The sequence below is a fragment of the Cherax quadricarinatus genome, chromosome 36 (genome assembly GCF_038502225.1).
Source record: "Cherax quadricarinatus isolate ZL_2023a chromosome 36, ASM3850222v1, whole genome shotgun sequence".
Taxonomy (NCBI): Eukaryota; Metazoa; Arthropoda; class Malacostraca; order Decapoda; family Parastacidae; genus Cherax; species Cherax quadricarinatus.
Genome location: NC_091327.1, coordinates 8427456 through 8450145, shown reverse-complemented (window position 1 = coordinate 8450145; position 22690 = coordinate 8427456). Strand labels below are relative to the sequence as shown.

At 38.0% G+C, this 22690-nt stretch overlaps 1 protein-coding gene across 3 annotated transcripts in view; it reads right to left on the bottom strand.

The window, feature by feature from the left end:
• LOC128698463 (intersectin-1) overlaps positions 1–17785 on the bottom strand; it is an 89438-nt gene extending 71653 nt beyond the window's left edge. For all 3 annotated transcript variants that reach the window (XM_070091698.1, XM_070091696.1, XM_070091697.1), the window contains exon 1: positions 17586–17785. In XM_070091698.1, coding sequence (XP_069947799.1) covers positions 17586–17781 — 196 coding nt within the window. In that variant the 5' untranslated portion in view covers positions 17782–17785. The remainder of the gene's footprint in view (positions 1–17585) is intronic.
• Between the last annotated feature and the right edge of the window lie 4905 nt (positions 17786–22690).

The following is a 22690-nucleotide window of genomic DNA, read 5'->3' as shown; positions in this document are numbered from 1 at the left end:
CACTCTTTAACAAATCCATTGAATCCTCCACCTTCCCTACAGTTCTCAAAATAGCAAGGGTCACCCCGATCCATGAAGGAGGAGACCAAACAGAGTTGAATAACTATAGGCCAATATCCAATTTACACCCTCTGTTACAAAAAACTCGATTCTAAAAGCTTAGAGATCTCCAGTGAATACTAGAAAGGACTGCCCTTCTAGCATCCAGCCTGCTACTGGGTTTTCGTAACAAGTAGTCAGTATCCTTTTCCAATTATCCATTATAATTCAGTATGATTCAATAGTGCTTCAGGATTACAACTGGTAGGCTACTAACTAGAGAAATTAAAATTTAATAAATTTATTAAGTCTAGAGGTATATTATCAAATTAAATTAAACAGCAATCAAAATAAAATCAATCTCTCGAGTTCAATATTATTGTGCTGAAAGCACATATCACATTTATAATTCTTAAGTATCGTCAGGTACATTAACATTTAATAAGATATTACAAATATGTACAAGTAAGTTTGTGTATGCGTGTAAGTGCTCTAAGTAGTTCACTATGTCTCACGACTCGACTAGACTTAAACAAGTGACTGACAAAGTCCTCAAATAAACTAACTTCTTGACCGACTGGCAACCAGAACAGTCTGCTTGAACAATGAAAAGAATGCTAAGCCCAATAGCCATATAACAAGCGACTGCGACACAATCAGGATCAAGGAGATAACGACACTAAGTAGGGACCATCAGCAGATCCTCCACAAAAGTTACAAAACTCCCATACTACTGAATCTAAGTTCAGCATAGGAAAAACCCTGACTGTGACAATACACAGAAACCAGTACAAAATTAGGTCAGAAGCTACAGCTCGGGACCTGAGATGCTCAGAGTGTCTAAGCGACACACAACCTCAGTACAAAGTCGAAAATCACTAAGTTTATACAATGTTCTGTGAACAGAGTTCTACAGAACTAACAAGAATAATGAGACAGACAATCTGTCCAACCACCAAGCGAGTCTAGAGCAGACTAAATACTTCATGAGAGGTGAGGACCCCTCCCCCCCTCGATCACGTGATAGCCCCGTGGACAGCACAGCTCAGAAGCCGGCAGTATAACGAGCAACAAGCGATAATTACAGTAGTTTGACAATCAAGACTTGAACTGAGCACATATTATGTACATCCTAACAACATAAGCTACGTCAAATAACAATATAAGGCAATACATTTGCGATTTAGCTATTATCGCAAATATAAGCAATATAAAATTATATGAAAAGGTAATATACATTATATATATACATAATAATCATTGTAACCCATTCAGGGGTTGCAACACCCCCCCAACACGACAGACGGTCGCACTAGGAGTTGCATTAATGTCTTTCACCTTATTACTGATTACTCATATCAGTACAATTTAATATAAATATTAATCAATCTCTCTTGTGCCAAGCACCTCTACAATTTCACAGCGTCCATCACTAGGATATGCCCCTAGTACTAGGGCAGTACACAGTATCGTATCTCTGCATACTCGTGGTTATATACATCAGTGTAGAGACAGGATAGTGTAGACGAGCAGGGCACTGAGGCTCGATCATAGTAGAGGAGACTGCATTCCACTCTTAAGTAGTGGTTGTGGAATGTGAGGCAGTATGAACATCTGAGTATGAAACAGCTTAAGGTGTGTAGTGAGGGGGGGGGTCTGCGACAGGACAGTGTTGCGTCACGCAGTACATCACCCGCACCACACTACCCACTCAACACTCAAGCTTGTCTCCTCCTCACACAACAATACTGTGAATACATAAATATAATAATTAGACATGAGTATATATAGTTAATATGGGCTGGAGGGATTAAGTTACTTTACTGAATTTGACATAGCAAGTAACAAAAGGTATTTGGGCATAAAATTACGTTAATTTAATGTAACTGATAATTATTAAGGACGAGACAGGGCGTCAGCAATTACATTATAATGACCACTTATGTGTTTTATACTAATAGAATAAGGTTGGATTCTGAGGGCCCACCTCATGATCCTAGCATTCTTACTCTTCATAGTATTAATATAAGTGAGTGGATTGTGGTCTGAAAAAACGTTAATTTTAAATGGGGAAGTGCCCAAATACACGTCAAAATGTTCCAAGGACACCACAAGAGCTAGAGCCTCTTTCTCAATAGTGGCATAATTTTTCTGGTGTCATTTAAGCTTAGATGAATAGTAACATATAGGATGGAGAATGTCAGTGGATGTTGACTGTTGGAGCAGCACAGCACCCACTGCATAACCACTCGCATCTATATGTAAAAAGAAGGGAAGATTAAAATTAGGACTTTTCAACACAGGAGCAGAGGATAGCAAGTGCTTCAACCTTTTGAACGAGTCTGAACAATCTCTAGTCCAGGTGAACTGAACATTGCTACTAGTAAGCTCAGTGAGAGAAGCTGCAATCTGAGAAAAGTTTGGACAGAACCTGCGATAATATCCTGCCATACCCAGGAATCTCTGTACTCCCTTCCTATCCTGTGGCACTGGAAATTCAGAAATTGCACGAACCTTAGCCTCAATAGGAGCAACCTCACCTTGGCCGATACAAAAGCCTAGATAGGTAATCTTGGCTTGACCAAAACTACATTTAGCTAAGTTGACAGTGAAGTTGTAGTGCGCCAGTCTCTCAAACAATGCTCTGAGACGCGTCAAGTGCTGTTCCCACTCGTCACTGTACACCACTAAGTCGTCAAGGTAGGCTTCTACTCCTTCTAAATTGTGGGTCAACTCGTTCATTATACGCTGGAATGAAGAAGCCGCGTTACATAGGCCGAAGGGGGTGACGAGGTAGTTAAACAATCCATCTTGAACAGTAAAAGCAGATATTTCTTGAGCACGTTCAGTAAGCGGGACTTGATAATAGCCTCGTAAGAGATCTAAACGGCTGACAAACTGGGCTCCTGACACACGATCAATAAGGTCGTCAATGCGAGGTAGAGGATAACCATCCGGCAAGGTGACAGAGTTCACTTTCCTGTAATCAGTGCACATCCTGAAACTACCATCAGGTTTAGGCACTAAAATACAGGGAGATGCCCATGGACTTTTACTGCGCTCAATAAGTCCGTGAGACAACAGAAAATCAACCTCTTCTCTCAATGCTTTATGCTTTGTTGGACTCATTCTATATGGTGATTGCTTAATGGGTGATGCTCCCTGTACATCAACGTCATGTACACCCAGAGTACAACGTTTAGGAACATCACCGAACAATTCAGGGAAATGCAAAATCATGTTTTTAATATCACCAGCTTTATCAATCCCAAGGTTACTAAGAAAATCGTCTAGTGACTGTAGAGTCACAGAATTTTCTAAACACACCTCTATACCTCTAGAGATGTCAGGTAGACTGACGTTTTCTTCCTCTGTCCTAGGAAGAATAGAAGTAGTAGGTAGAGGACTAGCGTAGTATGCCTTGAGCTGGTTAACATGGTACACATGATTAGATTTCTTTTTCCCAGGCGTACGTACCAAATAATTTACGTCGCTAAGCTTTTTCACTACTTCCAGGGGACCATCATACCTGGCTTGTAGAGCATGACCTGGTACTAATTTCCGAGCCATCACCTTATCTCGTGCTTTAAAAGAACGAGAGACAGCACGCTTGTCATAATGTTGCTTCATTCTAGCTTGGGCTGAAACTAGGTTTTTCGAAGCTAGCTCTCTAGCGGCTGTCAAATGTTGTTGCATTAATGAAGGTGAAGTACTCAATGATGGATTTGATTTTCCTGTCCACACGTCTTTTAACACTGCGAGAGGACCACGCACTTGGTGTCCGAATATTAATTCAAACGGACTAAATCCGAGACTTTCTTGTTCACTTTCTCTCATAGCGAACAGAAGAAAAGGTATACACTCATCCCAGTCTCTAGAAAAATGCTCACAATAAGCTCTCATCATAGACTTCAGTGTCTGATGAAATCTCTCTAGAGCCCCTTGTGACTGTGAATGATAACTGGTTGAAAGTACAGACTTTATTCCTAGGTGGGATAATGCTTCTCGAAAGATCTTAGAAGTGAAATTAGATCCCTGATCTGATTGTATCTCTCGTGGCAATCCAACCTGGGAGAAAAATTTCATCAGCACTCTCACAATAGCACGAGCATTAATTTTTCTCATAGGAATAGCTTCGGGATAGCGTGTTGCAGCGTCCATAATAGTAAATAAGTATTGGTTTCCTAGTTTGGTTCTAGGCAAAGGACCAACACAATCAATAATAAGACGTGAGAATGGTTCACCATGCACGGTGATAGGAATGAGAGGCGCAGGTGGAGGTGTGTGTGCTGGCTTGCCTGTCACTTGACACACGTGGCAACGTCGCACATGGTCAGCTACTGTTTCCTTCATCTTTGGCCAAGTAAAATGTTTTGCCAGTTTACCGAGTGTCTTCTTGACACCCAAATGTCCTCCTATGGGACTATTGTGAGCAAAATCAATGGCTTGTTCACGAAATGTAACTGGTAACACAACGAGATACTTGACTGAGGTGGAAACACTATCAGCTGACAACTTACATGTATTTTTCTCCATCAGTACACTGTTACTATAATAGTAACAATTATCGAGATCCTTTGCTTCACTCTCAGTAACTGCTATATCTCTCAGTCTTTCCAGTGACTGATCAACAAACTGATCCTTGATTAAATCATCATGAGTAAGAAATTTAACGTCAGTTGTGTCTTGACTAGGTTGATGACCGGGGGGAGTCAGTGTTAATGATCCTGGGCGCAGAGCATCACTAAACAACATATTCAACCCCAAATCATTGTCATCAACTAACTCAACAGGAGACAAGGATGGTTGTTGAATCTTTGACATAGCTCTACTATTTGCACTGAGAGGAAATAAAATAGGTTTCTCTCTACAAGCTTCAATGGCATAATTATCATCAGTGTTATTATCAATCACAAGTGGTTCTTTACATATACCAGCATGAAGGATATCGTTCCCTATCAACAAGTCCACTGACCTGATGGGAAATACACCACTGGATATACCCACTGAAATATAACCAGTATAATAGCTTGTTTCAATATAAACTTTGTGCAGAGGCACTTTTATAACAGCCCCTCCATAGGCTTCTAACAATACATCTTTTATAACAGCCCCTCCATAGGCTTCTAACAATACATCTATCTTGCAATAGGTATCGTCAGTTATGGGCAGTACATCTTCTCTTAATAACGTGAGATAACTGCCAGTGTCTCTGAAAGAAATTATCTCAGTTAGATGTGATTCCTCAAATCCTATTTTATCTCTCGAAAAGTAAGGACTCATCGCTGAACGAATCTTTTCGTCAGATACACTTTCTGACGCTAGTCATCTATCCTGAGTAACATTATCTAAAACAGTAGGATAAGAGGAATTGCTAGGATTTTGGTGCCTTTGTTGCTCGGAAGAGGATACGACTTGAGTGGGGGCGCCAGCCGCACGACTGTATCTCGTATCTCTTTCTAACTTATAGCAATACTCTCTAGCATGTCCTTTTCTGTTACAATAGGTACATTTAACTTTCTTCTTCTCGATATCAGATTTCTGTCTAGCCACAGAGACAGATTCAGGATTGTGAGTTTTCCTGGTAAAGGTACGAGAAGTTACAGTAGCAGGTACATCAGGCCGGCAATGAGCAGCTGATTTAGGTTGCCAACTTCTAGGACAATTTTTAGTTACCTTGTTTCTTTGTGTTTTAGTACGTACAAGGTTGTGAGAAATCTCGTAATTGTCTGCTAATGCTGCAGTTTCCAGAATATCCGAGGTAGTATGATCGATCAGATATTCTTGTATGTCAGCAGACATACAGTTGTTAAACTCTTCATGTAGTAACAACTGAACAAGACTGTCATAGTTGTTACACTTGGCAGACCTACACCACCTCTGAAATGCAACTTTTTTCTCACGAGCAAACTCTACACAAGTTTGATCTTGTCGTCGTTGTAACGTACGAAATGCTCTTTGATAACTTACAGGTAACAAGTTATATGTCTCTAGAATAGTTTGCTTGACAGTGTCATAACTAATGTACTTGGCAAATGGCAAAGCTGCAGTACAGGTTTGAGCTCTTCCCGTCAAAGCAGTATGCAACAATGTTGCCCAGTGCTTACGTGGCCAATTCATAGCACGTGCCTGGTTCTCAAACACATCAAAATATGTGTCTAAGTCACTTTCAAAAAACTTAGGAACCATGGATGCAGCTTTCTGCACATTAAATGTGTCCTGTGATCTATCAGTCTGTTGTCTTCCCAGACGAACATTTTCTCTTTGGAAATCTTCTTCGTTCAATTTCCTCTGTGCCTCTATTTGTGCAGTCTGCAACATAATGAGGCGTTCAAACCTCTTAAACTGTTCCTGAGAGATAGGACCAGTGGGCAATGGAGGAGTAGGGAAATTAACATGGTCTGGACGGTCCTTAGGTCGGACACTTAGTCCAGCCGTCTCTAGAGAGTCTAGATCTGGTCTAGGATAAGTAGATACAGGTGTATCATACACTGTACTAGCGTGAGGCTTAGTCATACCAACTATACTCTGTACTAATGTGTCAGTGAGGGAAGGCGTGAGCGAGAACTGAGCTACACTAGGCTCGGACACTAGGCTCACTTCTGCCTTAGTTGCTCTTTCTTCAAAGTAATCAAATAGAGTCATGCTTCCTAATTGTGACACTAGGCTTTCTGAATCTGAATCATAATCAGACATCTCTGTATGAGCAGGAAACAATATATCTTTAATTAATGCTCTGACAGTTTCAGCTGTGTAATTCCTGTTACACGTCACACTGAGATACTTGGCTACTTGCCAACACGTCTGAAGTTTTAATGTACTTAACTCAGACAAAGTCAGAGTATCAATTAACTGTTTCACTTTGGCATACATCACAAAAATAATTGTACTACGAGAGAGTGATTATGGGAAACTATAATCCTAATAGGAATTTTAGTGTTGGTTGTCTTAGAGCTAGAGCTCATAAACAGTATTTCCATCTCCTTGGATCAAGAGACTCAGTCAGGTACATACATCCACCTGGTATGTTGTACAAGACTAAACTCAAAGTCTTCAGATAAGGAAAGTACTCAAAGTGTTTGATCATAGAGTTACTAGTATGTCAAACTGGACAATTTCTCCAACACCTTGGATCAAGAGCATCCCGGACAGGCCCCCATTTGTTACAAAATACGCGAATCTAAAAGCTTAGAGATCTCCAGTGAATACTAGAGAGGACTGCCCTTCTAGCATCCAGCCTGTTACTGGGTTTTCGTAACAAGTAGTCAGTATCCTTTTCCAATTATCCATTATAATTCAGTATGATTCAATAGTGCTTCAGGATTACAACTGGTAGGCTACTAACTAGAGAAATTAAAATTTAATAAATTTATTAAGTCTAGAGGTATATTATCAAATTAAATTAAACAGCAATCAAAATAAAATCAATCTCTCGTGTTCAATATTATTGTGCTGAAAGCACATATCACATTTATAATTCTTAAGTACTGTCAGGTACATTAACATTTAATAAGATATTACAAATATGTACAAGTAAGTTTGTGTATGCGTGTAAGTGCTCTAAGTAGTTCACTATGTCTCACGACTCGACTAGACTTAAACAAGTGACTGACAAAGTCCTCAAATAAACTAACTTCTTGACCGACTGGCAACCAGAACAGTCTGCTTGAACAATGAAAAGAATGCTAAGCCCAATAGCCATATAACAAGCGACTGCGACACAATCAGGATCAAGGAGATAACGACACTAAGTAGGGACCATCAGCAGATCCTCCACAAAAGTTACAAAACTCCCATACTACTGAATCTAAGTTCAGCATAGGAAAAACCCTGACTGTGACAATACACAGAAACCAGTACAAAATTAGGTCAGAAGCTACAGCTCGGGACCTGAGATGCTCAGAGTGTCTAAGCGACACAACCTCAGTACAAAGTCGAAAATCACTAAGTTTATACAATGTTCTGTGAACAGAGTTCTACAGAACTAACAAGAATAATGAGACAGACAATCTGTCCAACCACCAAGCGAGTCTAGAGCAGACTAAATACTTCACGAGAGGTGAGGACACCCCCCCCCTCGATCACGTGATAGCCCCGTGGACAGCACAGCTCAGAAGCCGGCAGTATAATGAGCGACAAGTGATAATTACAGTAGTTTGACAATCAAGACATGAACTAAGCACATATTATGTACATCCTAACAACATAAGCTACGTCAAATAACAATATAAGGCAATACATTTGTGATTTAGCTATTATCGCAAATATAAGCAATATAAAATTATATGAAAAGGTAATATACATTATATATATACATAATAATCATTGTAACCCATTCAGGGGTTGCAACACCCTCTCTCAAAAATCTTCGAAAAATTAATTCATAAACGAATCTACTCCTACCTCATCTCCCAAAACATACTCAACCCCTGCCAATTTGGATTCAGGCCTAATAAAAATACTAATGATGCTATTATACACATGCTAGAACATATATACACTGCAATAGAGAAAAAAGAAGTCCCACTGGGGATCTTCATTGACTTACGTAAAGCTTTTGATACAGTTGACCATGACTTGCTCCACGTAAAATTGTCACACTATGGTATAAGAGGGCACTCCCTCAACTACCTCAAGTCATACCTCAGCAACAGAAGCCAATATGTGTACGCAAATGGAGCAAGCTCTTCCGCACAACCAATTAAAGTTGGTGTCCCACAGGGAAGTGTCCTTAGCCCTCTTCTCTTTCTCCTATACATAAATGACCTACCAAATGCTTCGCAATTACTCAAACCCACACTATTTGCAGATGACACTACATACGTCTTCTCTCACCCAAGCCCAGTCACGCTAGCCAATACTGTAAACACCGAATTACAGAAAATATCTACCTGGATGAGGACTAACAAACTTACACTAAACATTGACAAAACCTACTTCATTCAGTTTGGTAACAGAGCTACAGATGTCCCTCTTAACATAATGATAAACGAATCACCTATCACAAAGCTAACAGTGGGAAAATTCTTAGGAATCCACCTTGATAATAGACTCAAATTTCATACACATATACAACAAATTTCTAAGAAAATTTCCAAGACTGTAGGCATACTATCGAAGATACGGTACTATGCTCCACAGTCAGCCCTCCTGGCCCTATATCACTCTCTTATTTACCCCTATCTCACCTATGGAATTTGTGTATGGGACTCAACAACAATTAACCATCCAAGACCACTAATTACCCAACAAAAGGCTGCAGTTAGAATGATAACAAATTCTCACTACAGGCAGCACACTCCACCAATATTCAAAACACTCAACCTACTCACCATACAAAACATCCATACTTATTATTGCACCTATTACATACATAGAACACTTAACTCTGATATTAACCCTCCCTTCAAACATCTCCTTGCCAACCTCAACAGAACACATGACCATAACACAAGGCACAGATCACTCTTTGATGTTCCTCATGTCCATCTCACGCTATGCAAAAACTCAATGCACATAAAAGACCCTAAAATCTGGAATTCATTACCTGTAAATATAAAAGAAACACTACCTGTTTATAAATTCAAGTCTCTTCTCAAAGATCACTTACTTACCCAAAACCAAATAAATACTGTATATCTTAAATGTTTCTCACAATTATATCACATAAATGTTAAACCTAAAACCCAATCTAACAGAATACTCCATTCGACTGAATGTACAACAATGCATGCAACCATATGACCTGTCTTTGTAATACTCATTTGTGCTTTATAGTTATCTGTTTGCAATAATGTCTTATCACTGATTTCATCATTGCTTAGTTAATCTTAAGTTTATTTTAAGCCAGCCCGTAATGCTATGCATATAAGTGGCTTTGGCATGCTGCTCTTACCTGTATTTTTTTGTACCTCTGTATGTATGCTCAAATTAATAAATAAATAAATAAATAAATAAAGGCTGAGGTTCAGTCTTCTTATCAGTTTCTCCTTGACCTTAGATCCAAACTTGAGACCTCTGACATAGTTTCGAAAAACTTAAGTTTGTCAATGGACCAGTACAAAACCTATTTTGATTCCAAAAGTCAGAGAAGTTTTAAAGTAGGGGATGAAGTTCTGGTATTTTTACCTATCAAGTCAAATAAATTATTAATAGCATGGAAAGGTCCATATAAGGTGTTAAAAGTTTGTGGGAAGGTTGATTACTTCATAGAAGTCAAGGGGAAACCTAAGCTTTATGATATCAACATCCTTAACCCTTTGACTGTCGCGGCCGTATATATACGTCTTACGAGGTACCGTGTTTGACGTAGGCCCACATGTGAGAAAATGGGTCTGTGTGGTCAGTGTGCACCATATAAAAAAAATCCTGGAGCACGCAGTGCATAATGAGAAAAAAAAACCTCTGACTGTTTTTTTTAATTAAAATGCCGACTTTGTGGTCTATTTTCATTTGATAGAATGGAAAACATATTATAGAAATAGAGGTGATTTTGATTGATTTTACTATAAAAAGAACCTAGAAATGGAGCTCAAAGTAGGGGAAATGTTTGATTTTTGCCAATGTTCAAAAGTAAACAAATGATGCCATTGTCCAATAAATGTCCAACTAGCCATTCTAATATGCAGTCATGAATGGGTTGATGTTATTTATACAATTATTACAGTATTGCAGTAGTCTGCATAATAGTAAGTCTTCTATTTTTTGTTTGAAAAAAATTTGAAATAGAAAGCAAGAGTAATATCAGAGGGGCCTGGAGACGTGACTGATGAACAAAGAAAATGTTATTTTAGAGCCAGGAATGTCTGCATTGTTCATTCTGGACCTTATTTTGAAATTGTCATATTTTTTAGTTTTCGTGAAATTGGCAAATTGCAAATTTCTGACCACATTATTAGGTAGTTGAAATCAGCAAATGGGCAGTTTCTTGTACTCAATCGATAGAAAAAAATGGAGTTCTAAAGAAATAGCTATGAGTTTGGGAAACTGGAACAATGGAATTAGCCGAAAAAAGGGCTCAAAGTGGGCGAAATCGCCGATTTGCAAACAGCGCCGAGGTCGCTAACTTCGCAAGAGCATAATTCCATCAGTTTTCCATCAAATTTCGTTTTTTTGGTGTCATTACAATCGGGAAAAGATTCTCTATCATTTCATAAGAAAAAATATTTTTTTTTTTTTTTTAAATTTTGCGACACCAGGAGACACCTCAGGATTGGGGGTTGCGACAGTCAAAGGGTTAAGAAATATTACTGAAGAAATTCGGTTAACTGTTTGAATGACTCTGACTTAGTTTTCCACTCGAACTTGATAAGACAACTGAAGAATGTAAGGTGTGCGTAATTGACACCTCTAACGTAGACTATGACAGAGAACTACATGACTTGGTGACTCTTGACCACTCGGGTGCAACAAACATTAATATTAATGAGTCTTTGGATGACCACAAGAAACATGAACTACTTCAATGTGTGAGTAACTTCTCAGACGTTTTTACTGATATTCCAGGTGTTACCTCCACGGTAGTCCATAAGATTGACTTAGTCATGGACAATCCTATCAAACGGAAATTATACCCAGTTCCAGTTCACCTTAGGGATGCATTTGACCAAGAGGTACACAAATTATTAAAACTAAAGATCATTGAACCTTCAGTATCTGCATACTGCTCACCAGTAGTCATGGTTAAGAAGGAGGATAATTCATATAGACTTGCTATTGACTTCAGAGGCCTTAATGCTATAACTCGGTGGGATGCTGAGCCTATGCCCTTAATAGATAGCGACCTAAACAAATTTTATGACTCTTCCTTCTTTTCAGAGATTGATATTGCGCAGGCATATCATCAAGTAATGTTAGATCCTTCTTCTAAGCAGTACACCACTTTTCCTACACACCAAGGACTGATGCAGTATAGAACCATGCCCTTCGGTTTAGTAACTGCCTGTGCTACCTACGCGAGACTGATGAGAAAGGTCTTGGGTAATATGCCAAATGTTTCAGTTTATTTTGATAACATTTATGTGGGGCGAACATATCCAAACATTAACATCAGTTCTGCGTAGGTTACACTCACATAGCCTCACTGCCAAGCCGAAGAAATGCTTTCTTGGGTATAACAAGATTAGATATTTTGAACTGATCCTTTCCAGTAACTCTTTGCAGCCTCTCCCCAGTAAGATCAAAGCTTTATTAGAATTTAAATTCCCCAAAACCAAGAAGCTCATGCATAGCTTTCTTGGTTCTGTAAATTTTTATGCATGGTTTATCCCAAACCTTACTGATCTTACAGGCATCTTATCTGACTTCCTTAAAAAAGTCTGTGAAGGAACCTCTTGAACTTTCCGACGTAGCTCAGGAAAAGTTTAATGAGATTAAAAATATCTTCTCGAAAGACCCTATACTTAAGATTCCAGATATTAATAAAACATTTTATTTAAGAACTGATGCCTCCAATACTGGCTTAGGTGCAGTGTTACTATAATACCATGATGATACTCCCTTCCCTGTATGCTTCCTAAGCCGGAAACTCCTTCCTGCAGAAACGAGATACTCCACCATAGAAAAGGAATGTTTGGCCCTTGTGTGGGGTATCTCCAAGCTTAAATTTTATGTACTGGGAAAAGAATTCATTTTAGAGACGGATCACAAACCTTTGATATACCTAGAAACTTTTAAGGGAACCAACAGTCGCCTCTTGAGGTGGACATTGGCTCTCCAAGCTTTTAAGTTCCATATTGTGTATATCACGTTACTGAATTCACAAACACAATGAGCAACTGTATGTTGCTACCAACAGTTACAAAACCTACAAGAGTTACAGAGACTAGTGTTTCCCTACTTGACCACATCTGGACAAACACCATATCCCCTTTAAAATCAGGCATAATTACAGATAATACCACAGACCACTACCCTACTTTCCTCAAAACAACTCTTGGTAAACTACCCCAAGACACTACTAAAGTCACCTTCAGACTTCACAATGAGGCAGCCATTAATAACTTCACAACAGCAGTAGCAAACATTGACTGGCACACTGAGCTAGAAATCTATACAGATATTGACGAATGTATTAATAATTTTCTAAAAAAGACCCAATACCTCCATAACAAGCACTGCCCTAAAAAAACTAAACAGATGACAGCTAAGAGACTGAACAGTCCCTGGCTAACACCCAGCATTCTCAAATCCATAAATACAAAACACCAATATGAAAAACAGTACAGAATGGGTCACATAACGAGAGACCAAACAAAACGTTACTCGTCAATCCTAACCAGCCTGATAAGAAGGGCAAAAAGATTGTATTATGAGAACAGATTATCCAACTTACGAGGTGATATAAAAAAGACCTGGAAAACCCTATCAGAAATTCTGGGAACAAAAAAGATATCACGAAATAGCGAAATAAAATTAGCAAAATCAGATGAACCCCAACTCCCACCAACAGACACAGCAAACAGACTTAATGATTTCTTCTCCACTATAGGACAAAACCTTGCCAATAAAATCCCAAGCTCAGATACCCCACCAAATGACTACCTCACCGGCAACTACCCGAACACACTGTTCCTAGCTCCGACTAACCCATACGAAGTCTCCCTTATTATCAACGCACTAAAAAACAAGGCAGGAGATTTAAATACCTTACCACCCTTTATATACAAAAAAGTGTCACAAGTGCTATCACCAATCATTGCAACACTCTTTAACAAATCCATTGAATCCTCCACCTTCCCTACAGTACTCAAAATAGCAAGGGTCACCCCGATCCACAAAGGAGGAGACCAAACAGAGTTGAATAACTATAGGCCAATATCCAACTTACACCCTCTCTCAAAAATCTTCGAAAAATTAATTCATAAACGAATCTACTCCTACCTTATCTCCCAAAACATACTCAACCCCTGCCAATTTGGATTCAGGCCTAATAAAAATACTAATGATGCTATTATACACATGCTAGAACATATATACACTGCAATAGAGAAAAAAGAAGTCCCACTGGGGATCTTCATTGACTTACGTAAAGCTTTTGATACAGTTGACCATGACTTGCTCCACATAATATTGTCACACTATGGTATAAGAGGGCACTCCCTCAACTACCTCAAGTCATACCTCAGCAACAGAAGCCAATATGTGTACGCAAAAGGGGCAAACTCTTCTGCACAACCAATTACAGTTGGTGTCCCACAGGGAAGTGTCCTTGGCCCTCTTCTCTTTGTCCTATACATAAATGACCTACCAAATGCTTCGCAATTACTCAAACCCACACTATTTGCAGATGACACTACATACGTCTTCTCCCACCCGAGCCCAGTCACGCTAGCCAATACTGTAAATACTGAATTACAGAAAATGTCTACCTGGATGAGGACTAACAAACTTACACTAAACATTGACAAAACCTACTTCATTCAGTTTGGTAACAGAGCTACAGATGTCCCTCTTAACATAATGATAAACGGATCACCTATCACAAAGCTAACAGAGGGAAAATTCTTAGGAATCCACCTTGATAATAGACTCAAATTTCATACACATATACAACAAATTTCTAAGAAAATTTCCAAGACTGTAGGCATACTATCGAAGATACGGTACTATGCTCCACAATCAGCCCTCCTGGCCCTATATCACTCTCTTATTTACCCCTATCTCAACTATGGAATTTGTGCATGGGGCTCAACAACAATTAACCATCTCAGACCACTAATTACCCAACAAAAGGCTGCAGTTAGAATGATAACAAATTCTCACTACAGGCAGCACACTCCACCAATATTCAATACACTAAACCTGCTCACCATACAAAACATCCATACTTATTACTGCACCTATTACATACATAGAACACTTAACTCTGATATTAACCCTCCCCTCAAACATCTCCTTGCCAACCTCAACAGAACACATGACCATAACACAAGGCACAGATCACTCTTTGATGTTCCTCGTGTCCATCTCACACTATGCAAAAACTCAATGCACATAAAAGGCCCTAAAATCTGGAATTCATTATTTGTAAATATAAAAGAAACACTACCTGTTTATAAATTCAAGTCTCTTCTCAAAGATCACTTACTCACCCAAAACCAAATAAATACTGAATAACTGAACCTTATAAATTGTATATCTTAAATGTTTCTCACAATTATATCACATAAATGTTAAACCTAAAACCCAATCTAACTTTATTATTTTTTAAATACACTACCTAACAGAATACTCCATACGACTGAATGTACAACAATGCATGCAACCATATGACCTGTCTTTGTAATACTCACTTGTGCTTTATAGTAATCTGTTTACATTAATGTTTTATCACTGATTTCATCATTGCTTAGTTAATTTTAAGCCAGCCCGCATAGTATAAGTGGCTTTGGCATGCTGCTCTTATCTGTATTTTTTTGTACCTCTGTATGTGTGCTCAAATTGTTAATAAATAAATAATAATTAAATCAATGGTTCATCCAATTATTTCTCTGACTGGTTAAGTCGTGACAGTCAGTAGAAGATTTGTTGCCTTACACGACTTCCACATGTTAGAACTTTTTCCTCACCTATTCTTCTTATACTCCTTGACTGTAAGTCTTGGTATGGGGGAGTGTGAGAGAAAAGTTCAACAGATAGGAGTAGCGAGCGAGTATATGGTAATGATAGTTTGATTGCCGGCTGCTTGTTAAGGTAGGGTAAGTCTAGCTCCCGCTATTCCCCCCCCTTCCCCCCTCGAAAAGTGACGTGTGGGGCTCCGGCCAAACAGTAATCACTCGACTCACAGCTCCCAGCACATCTGTAAGTACAAGCCTGTTCCTATTCTAGTGGACTTATTGGTTGAAAGCTTCACTTTTGACCAATAATAAACTTAGTCCTTTCAGCCTTGATCTCTTTTAAATGTTTTAATAATCATCACGTCTTTTAGGTATTGTACTTATGATGGAGAGTGATTTCTTAAGCAGTGGGTAACCTGTCTCTCTTTCCAGCTTGGAATGACAGATTGGGTCACCTGCCAACCAACGAGAAGTATTGAAGGAGACGGGCTGAAACAGCCCATGAGACGTCACTCTCTATCTACCTGTTTATATGTACATCACCGCAGGACATAACCCCTCATCTTTGCAGTGGTAAAGAACCTGCGTTTCTGTCATCTGGACTGACTATTCAAGGCTATAGACTCAGTGAAGAACTAGCAGTTGGGTTGTCACCAACACCTGTGACCCCCCCCCCACATCATCAGTAACGGCTACACTTTCTACAAGACGGTGTCAACATCAACCAGACACCCCAGATTACTTGTATATATTAGCGGTGAATTCTAATGTCATTTTTTCATTTCATTTTTCATTTTTCTTTCAAATAGGATACCCCTTCATGTTTCACTGTTTTATATTTGCATTAATTAAATGACACAGATGAATCAAAGGGATTTCAGAATGTATTTTTCAGTCTCAGAGAGGGCACGAGCTGGAATGACCTGGAAAATGTAGTGGAGGGATGTTCCATACATAGTTCTAAATGTAGGTATGATAGCACCCATCAGGCTAGGAAGGAGAAAGTCTGCCAAGCTGCACTCTGAAAGGAAGGGCCAAGAGCTAAGACTCAACTCCTGCAACCACTTAAAGGTAAGTATAAATACACACACACACACACATATATATGTATATGTATATATATATATATATATATATATATATATATATACGTCATGCCGAATATGTAAAACTGGTCAGTTAGCAAGAACTCATTTAAAATTAAGTCCTTTCTAAAATTTTCTCCTTTACGTTTAAAGATATATTTTTTTAATTAATGTTAATGTAAAAATTTTTAATTTTGCAACAAAAGAATCTTAGAAAACTTACCTAACCTTATTATAACAAGAGCAATTTATTTTAGCCTAACCCAACTAAATATATTTTAGATTTGTTTACAGTAATTTAAAACTAAACAAACACAATGAAATATATTTTTTTCGTTAGGTTCAGAATGATTTTGGCGAAATAATTGCATACACAAATTTTCGTTTGTCCTATATGGCAAGATGAGCATTGCTATTTAAGCCAAGATCGCAAATTCTGCCTATTCGGCACGACATATATATATATATATATACATATATATAAATATATATACATATATATATATATATATGTATATGTATATATATATATATATATATACATATATACATATATATACATATATATACATATATATACATATATATATATATATATATATATATATATATATATATATATATATATATATGTAAATATGTACATATACATGCACGCATGCAGGCACATGCACACACACACACATACACACACACACACACACACACACACACACACACACACACACACACAGGGGCCAGGAGCTAGGACTCGACCCCTGCAACCACAAATAGGTGAGTACACACACACACACACACACACACACATACACTTAATAAAACAATGATGGCATAATTTTTCATTTGGTAACAAGAAAAGTTACAAACAGTAACATCAAAAGAGAAAAACACAATCTGCACTTACTAGACTGCTGTCGGTGAAGAATTGATCTTTCAGTATCACTGATGTGTTTTTGTGCGATAGCGATCTTCTTGAGCCAATTATTGCGCTCGTGAATTGTAGGAGCCATCACACTAACTTCACCACAACCACCACTAATAAGAGTGTAGCACATATCTGAATCTTTGTCTGCTTCTACTCTTAATTCTGTTAAGAACATTGGCTGAAAGGTTGTACAAGAAATCAAAATGGAAATCTCCACAACTTGTATAGAGATTACTGCAGTTAAAAAAAGTAAATTTTTTGATAGTTATGATTATTGTTTTCCCAGTGTGTGTGTGTGTGCGTGTATATATATATATATATATATATATATATATATATATATATATATATATATATATATATATGCACGTATGTATATATATATACAGGTCTCCCTCAACATTCACGAGGGTTAGGGGGATCAAGAGCCTCGCGAATGTTGAAAAACCGTGAATGTTTGGTGCCCCAATATATTGTAGGGAAATATAATACAATACTGCTTCCTTAACTTGTTGAACCATGAACAATCATAAAATACATGAAAACGTCGTAAATTGTACTAAATACATACGTTATGCCTTAACAACATGTATGTTATTAAATACCACTGCCTCCACCACTGCAAGTCCCTACTACCCTCCCTCCGAGCCCCCACAACTGGCAGCCAGCCCTCCCACCACTGTGTGGTGAGTGTTTTGTTTGTTCATTATTTGCTATTAAACTACAGTATAAATAATGTCAACCCATTTATGACTGCATATTGGAATGGCTATTCGGACAGGTATTGGAAGGTGACATCATGTGTTTACTCTTGAACACAGCAAAGAATCAAACATTTCTGCTACTGCTAATAATAATAAAAATAATGATAATAATAATAATAATGATAATAATAATAATAATAATGATAATGATAATAATAATAATATAATAAAAATAATAATAATAATAATAATAATAATAATAATAATAATAATAAATGTAATAAAAATAATAATACATATAAATAATAATAATAATAATAATAATAATAATAATAATAATAATAATAATAATAATAATAATAATAATAATAATAATAAATATGATAGAATTGAAGAAGGAAATTGTACAAAAATACGAGGGTTGAAGCAGTGGTGGAGGAAGTGGTTGATGCAGCGTCAGTGTGGCTTTGTTTATGCTGGAGTGAGTATTAGTCTCCGTGCTCTTCCAAAAATTTCACAATAATTCATTGTATTTGGTGCTTGTAGATTGAGTGTGACTAGAGTGATTGAGGCAGTGGTAGAGGCAGTGGGTGAGGCAGTGGTAGAGGCAGTGGTATTTACTAACATATATGTTATAAATAATAATAGTACATGTTAATATTAATAACATTTATAATAATAATAATAAATGTTATTCATAATGTACTATTATTATTTATAACATATATGTTAGTAAATATCACTGCCTCTATCACTGCCTCTACCACTGTCTCACCCGCTGCCTCTACCACTGCCTCAAATGCTGCCTCTACCACTGCCTCAACTGCTGCCTCACCCACTGCCTCTATCACTGCCTCTACCACTGCCTCACCCACTGCCTCTACCACTGCCTCTACCACTGCCTCAACTGCTGCCTCACCCACTGCCTCTATCACTGCCTCTACCACTGCCTCACCCACTGCCTCACCCACTGCCTTTACCACTGCCTCTATCACTGCCTCAACTGCTGCCTCACCCACTGCCTCTATAACTGCCTCTACCACTGCCTCTATAACTGCCTCTACCACTGCCTCAACCACTCCAGTCACACTCAATCTACAAGCACCAAATACAATGAATTATTGTGAAATGTTTGGAAGAGCACGGAGACTAATACTCACTCCAGCATAAACAAAGCCACACTGACGCTGCGTCAACCACTTCCTCCACCACTGCTTCAACCCTCGTATTTTTGTACAATTTCCTTCTTCAATTCTATCGTATTTATTATTATTATTATTATTATTATTATTATTATTATTATTATTATTATTATTATTATTATTATTATTATTATTATTATTATTATTATTATTATTATATTATTATTATTATTATTATTATTATTATTATATTATTATTATTATTATTATTATTATTATTATTAGCAGTAGCAGAAATGTTTGATTCTTTGCTGTGTTCAAGAGTAAACACATGATGTCACCTTCGTTCCAATACCTGTCCGAATAGCCATTCTAATATGCAGTCATGGATGGGTTTACATTATTTATACTGTAGTTTAATAGCAAATAATGAACAAACAAAGCACTCACCACACAGTGGTGGGAGGGCTGGCTGCCAGTTGCAGGGGTCGGAGGGAGGGTAGTAAGGACTCGTGGCAGTAAACTTAAATATGATTTGGCAACTGGGAATTTATCAGTTGGGAATTCGTGAATGTGTGAAGCCTGCGAAAGTTGAAAACACGAATGTTGAGGGAGACCTGTATATATATATATATATATATATATATATATATATATATATATATATATATATATATATATATATATATATATATATATATATATATATATATATATATATATATATATATATATATATATATATATATATAAATATGTATATATGTATATATGTATATATGTATATATGTATAAATATATATATATGTATAAAGGCAAAGGGGATAAAAGAGAGTGCAAAAATTATAGGGGGATAAGTCTGTTGAGTGTACCTGGTAAAGTGTATGGTAGAGTTATAATTGAAAGAATTAAGAGTAAGACGGAGAATAGGATAGCAGATGAACAAGGAGGCTTTAGGAAAGGTAGGGGGTGTGTGGACCAGGTGTTTACAGTGAAACATATAAGTGAACAGTATTTAGATAAGGCTAAAGAGGTCTTTGTGGCATTTATGGATTTGGAAAAGGCGTATGACAGGGTGGATAGGGGGGCAATGTGGCAGATGTTGCAAGTGTATGGTGTAGGAGGTAGGTTACTGAAAGCAGTGAAGAGTTTTTACGAGGATAGTGAGGCTCAAGTTAGAGTATGTAGGAAAGAGGGAAATTTTTTCCCAGTAAAAGTAGGCCTTAGACAAGGATGTGTGATGTCACCGTGGTTGTTTAATATATTTATAGATGGGGTTGTAAGAGAAGTAAATGCGAGGGTCTTGGCAAGAGGCGTGGAGTTAAAAGATAAAGAATCACACACAAAGTGGGAGTTGTCACAGCTGCTCTTTGCTGATGACACTGTGCTCTTGGGAGATTCTGAAGAGAAGTTGCAGAGATTGGTGGATGAATTTGGTAGGGTGTGCAAAAGAAGAAAATTAAAGGTGAATACAGGAAAGAGTAAGGTTATGAGGATAACAAAAAAGATTAGGTGATGAAAGATTGAATATCAGATTGGAGGGAGAGAGTATGGAGGAGGTGAACGTATTCAGATATTTGGGAGTGGACGTGTCAGCGGATGGGTCTATGAAAGATGAGGTGAATCATAGAATTGATGAGGGAAAAAGAGTGAGTGGTGCACTTAGGAGTCTGTGGAGACAAAGAACTTTGTCCTTGGAGGCAAAGAGGGGAATGTATGAGAGTATAGTTTTACCAACGCTCTTATATGGGTGTGAAGCGTGGGTGATGAATGTTGCAGCGAGGAGAAGGCTGGAGGCAGTGGAGATGTCATGTCTGAGGGCAATGTGTGGTGTGAATATAATGCAGAGAATTCGTAGTTTGGAAGTTAGGAGGAGGTGCGGGATTACCAAAACTGTTGTCCAGAGGGCTGAGGAAGGGTTGTTGAGGTGGTTCGGACATGTAGAGAGAATGGAGCGAAACAGAATGACTTCAAGAGTGTATCAGTCTGTAGTGGAAGGAAGGCGGGGTAGGGGTCGGCCTAGGAAGGGTTGGAGGGAGGGGGTAAAGGAGGTTTTGTGTGCGAGGGGCTTGGACTTCCAGCAGGCATGCGTGAGCGTGTTTGATAGGAGTGAATGGAGACAAATGGTTTTTAATACTTGACGTGCTGTTGGAGTGTGAGCAAAGTAACATTTATGAAGGGATTCAGGGAAACCGGCAGGCCGGACTTGAGTCCTGGAGATGGGAAGTACAGTGCCTGCACTCTGAAGGAGGGGTGTTAATGTTGCAGTTTAAAAACTGTAGTGTAAAGCACCCTTCTGGCAAGACAGTGATGGAGTGAATGATGGTGAAAGTTTTTCTTTTTCGGGCCACCCTGCCTTGGTGGGAATCGGCCGGTGTGATAATAATAATAAAAAAAATATATATATATATATATATATATATTTATATATATATATATATATACAGTGGACCCCCGGTTAACGAACTTTTTTCATTCCAGCAGTATGTTCAGGTGCCAGTACTGACCGAATTTTTTCCCATAAGGAATATTGTGAAGTAGATTAGTCCATTTCAGACCCCCAAACATACACGTACAAACGCACTTACATAAATACACTTACATAATTGGTCGCATTTGGAGGTGATCGTTAAGCGGGGGTCCACTGTATACATATATATATACAGGAAGGCCCCACTTATACGGCTGGTTAGGTTCCAGGCTACCGCTGTAAAGCGGAAACCGCCATAAAGTGGAACACCCTTTTTTTCCACTTACAAATGCATACAAACGCTAGATAAGAAGTTTACACTAACATATATTAAGTTAGCAATAGAACCAGGCATCAAAAAACAATAAAAAGTACAATACACACATAGTGCACTCATTACTTACCTTAAAATATTTATAGTCTTAATCTAGGGTGAGACAAGTAGTATTTATTTTAAGAAATCAAGTGTGGTATGTATGGTAGTCAGCCAGGCTACCATACCAGGCCACCCCACCCACACATACAATTCTATGATATTTAAGCATCCCAGAGCGATAAAATGTATATACAGTTCACTCATTACTTACCTTAAAATATAGGGTGAGATGAGTAGTATTTATTTTAAAAAATCAAGTGTGGTATGTATGGTAGTCAGCCGGGCTACCATACCAGGCCAACCCACCCACACATATATTCCATGATATTTAAGCATCCCAGAGCGATAAAATGTATATACAGTTCACTCATTACTTACCTTAAAATATTTGT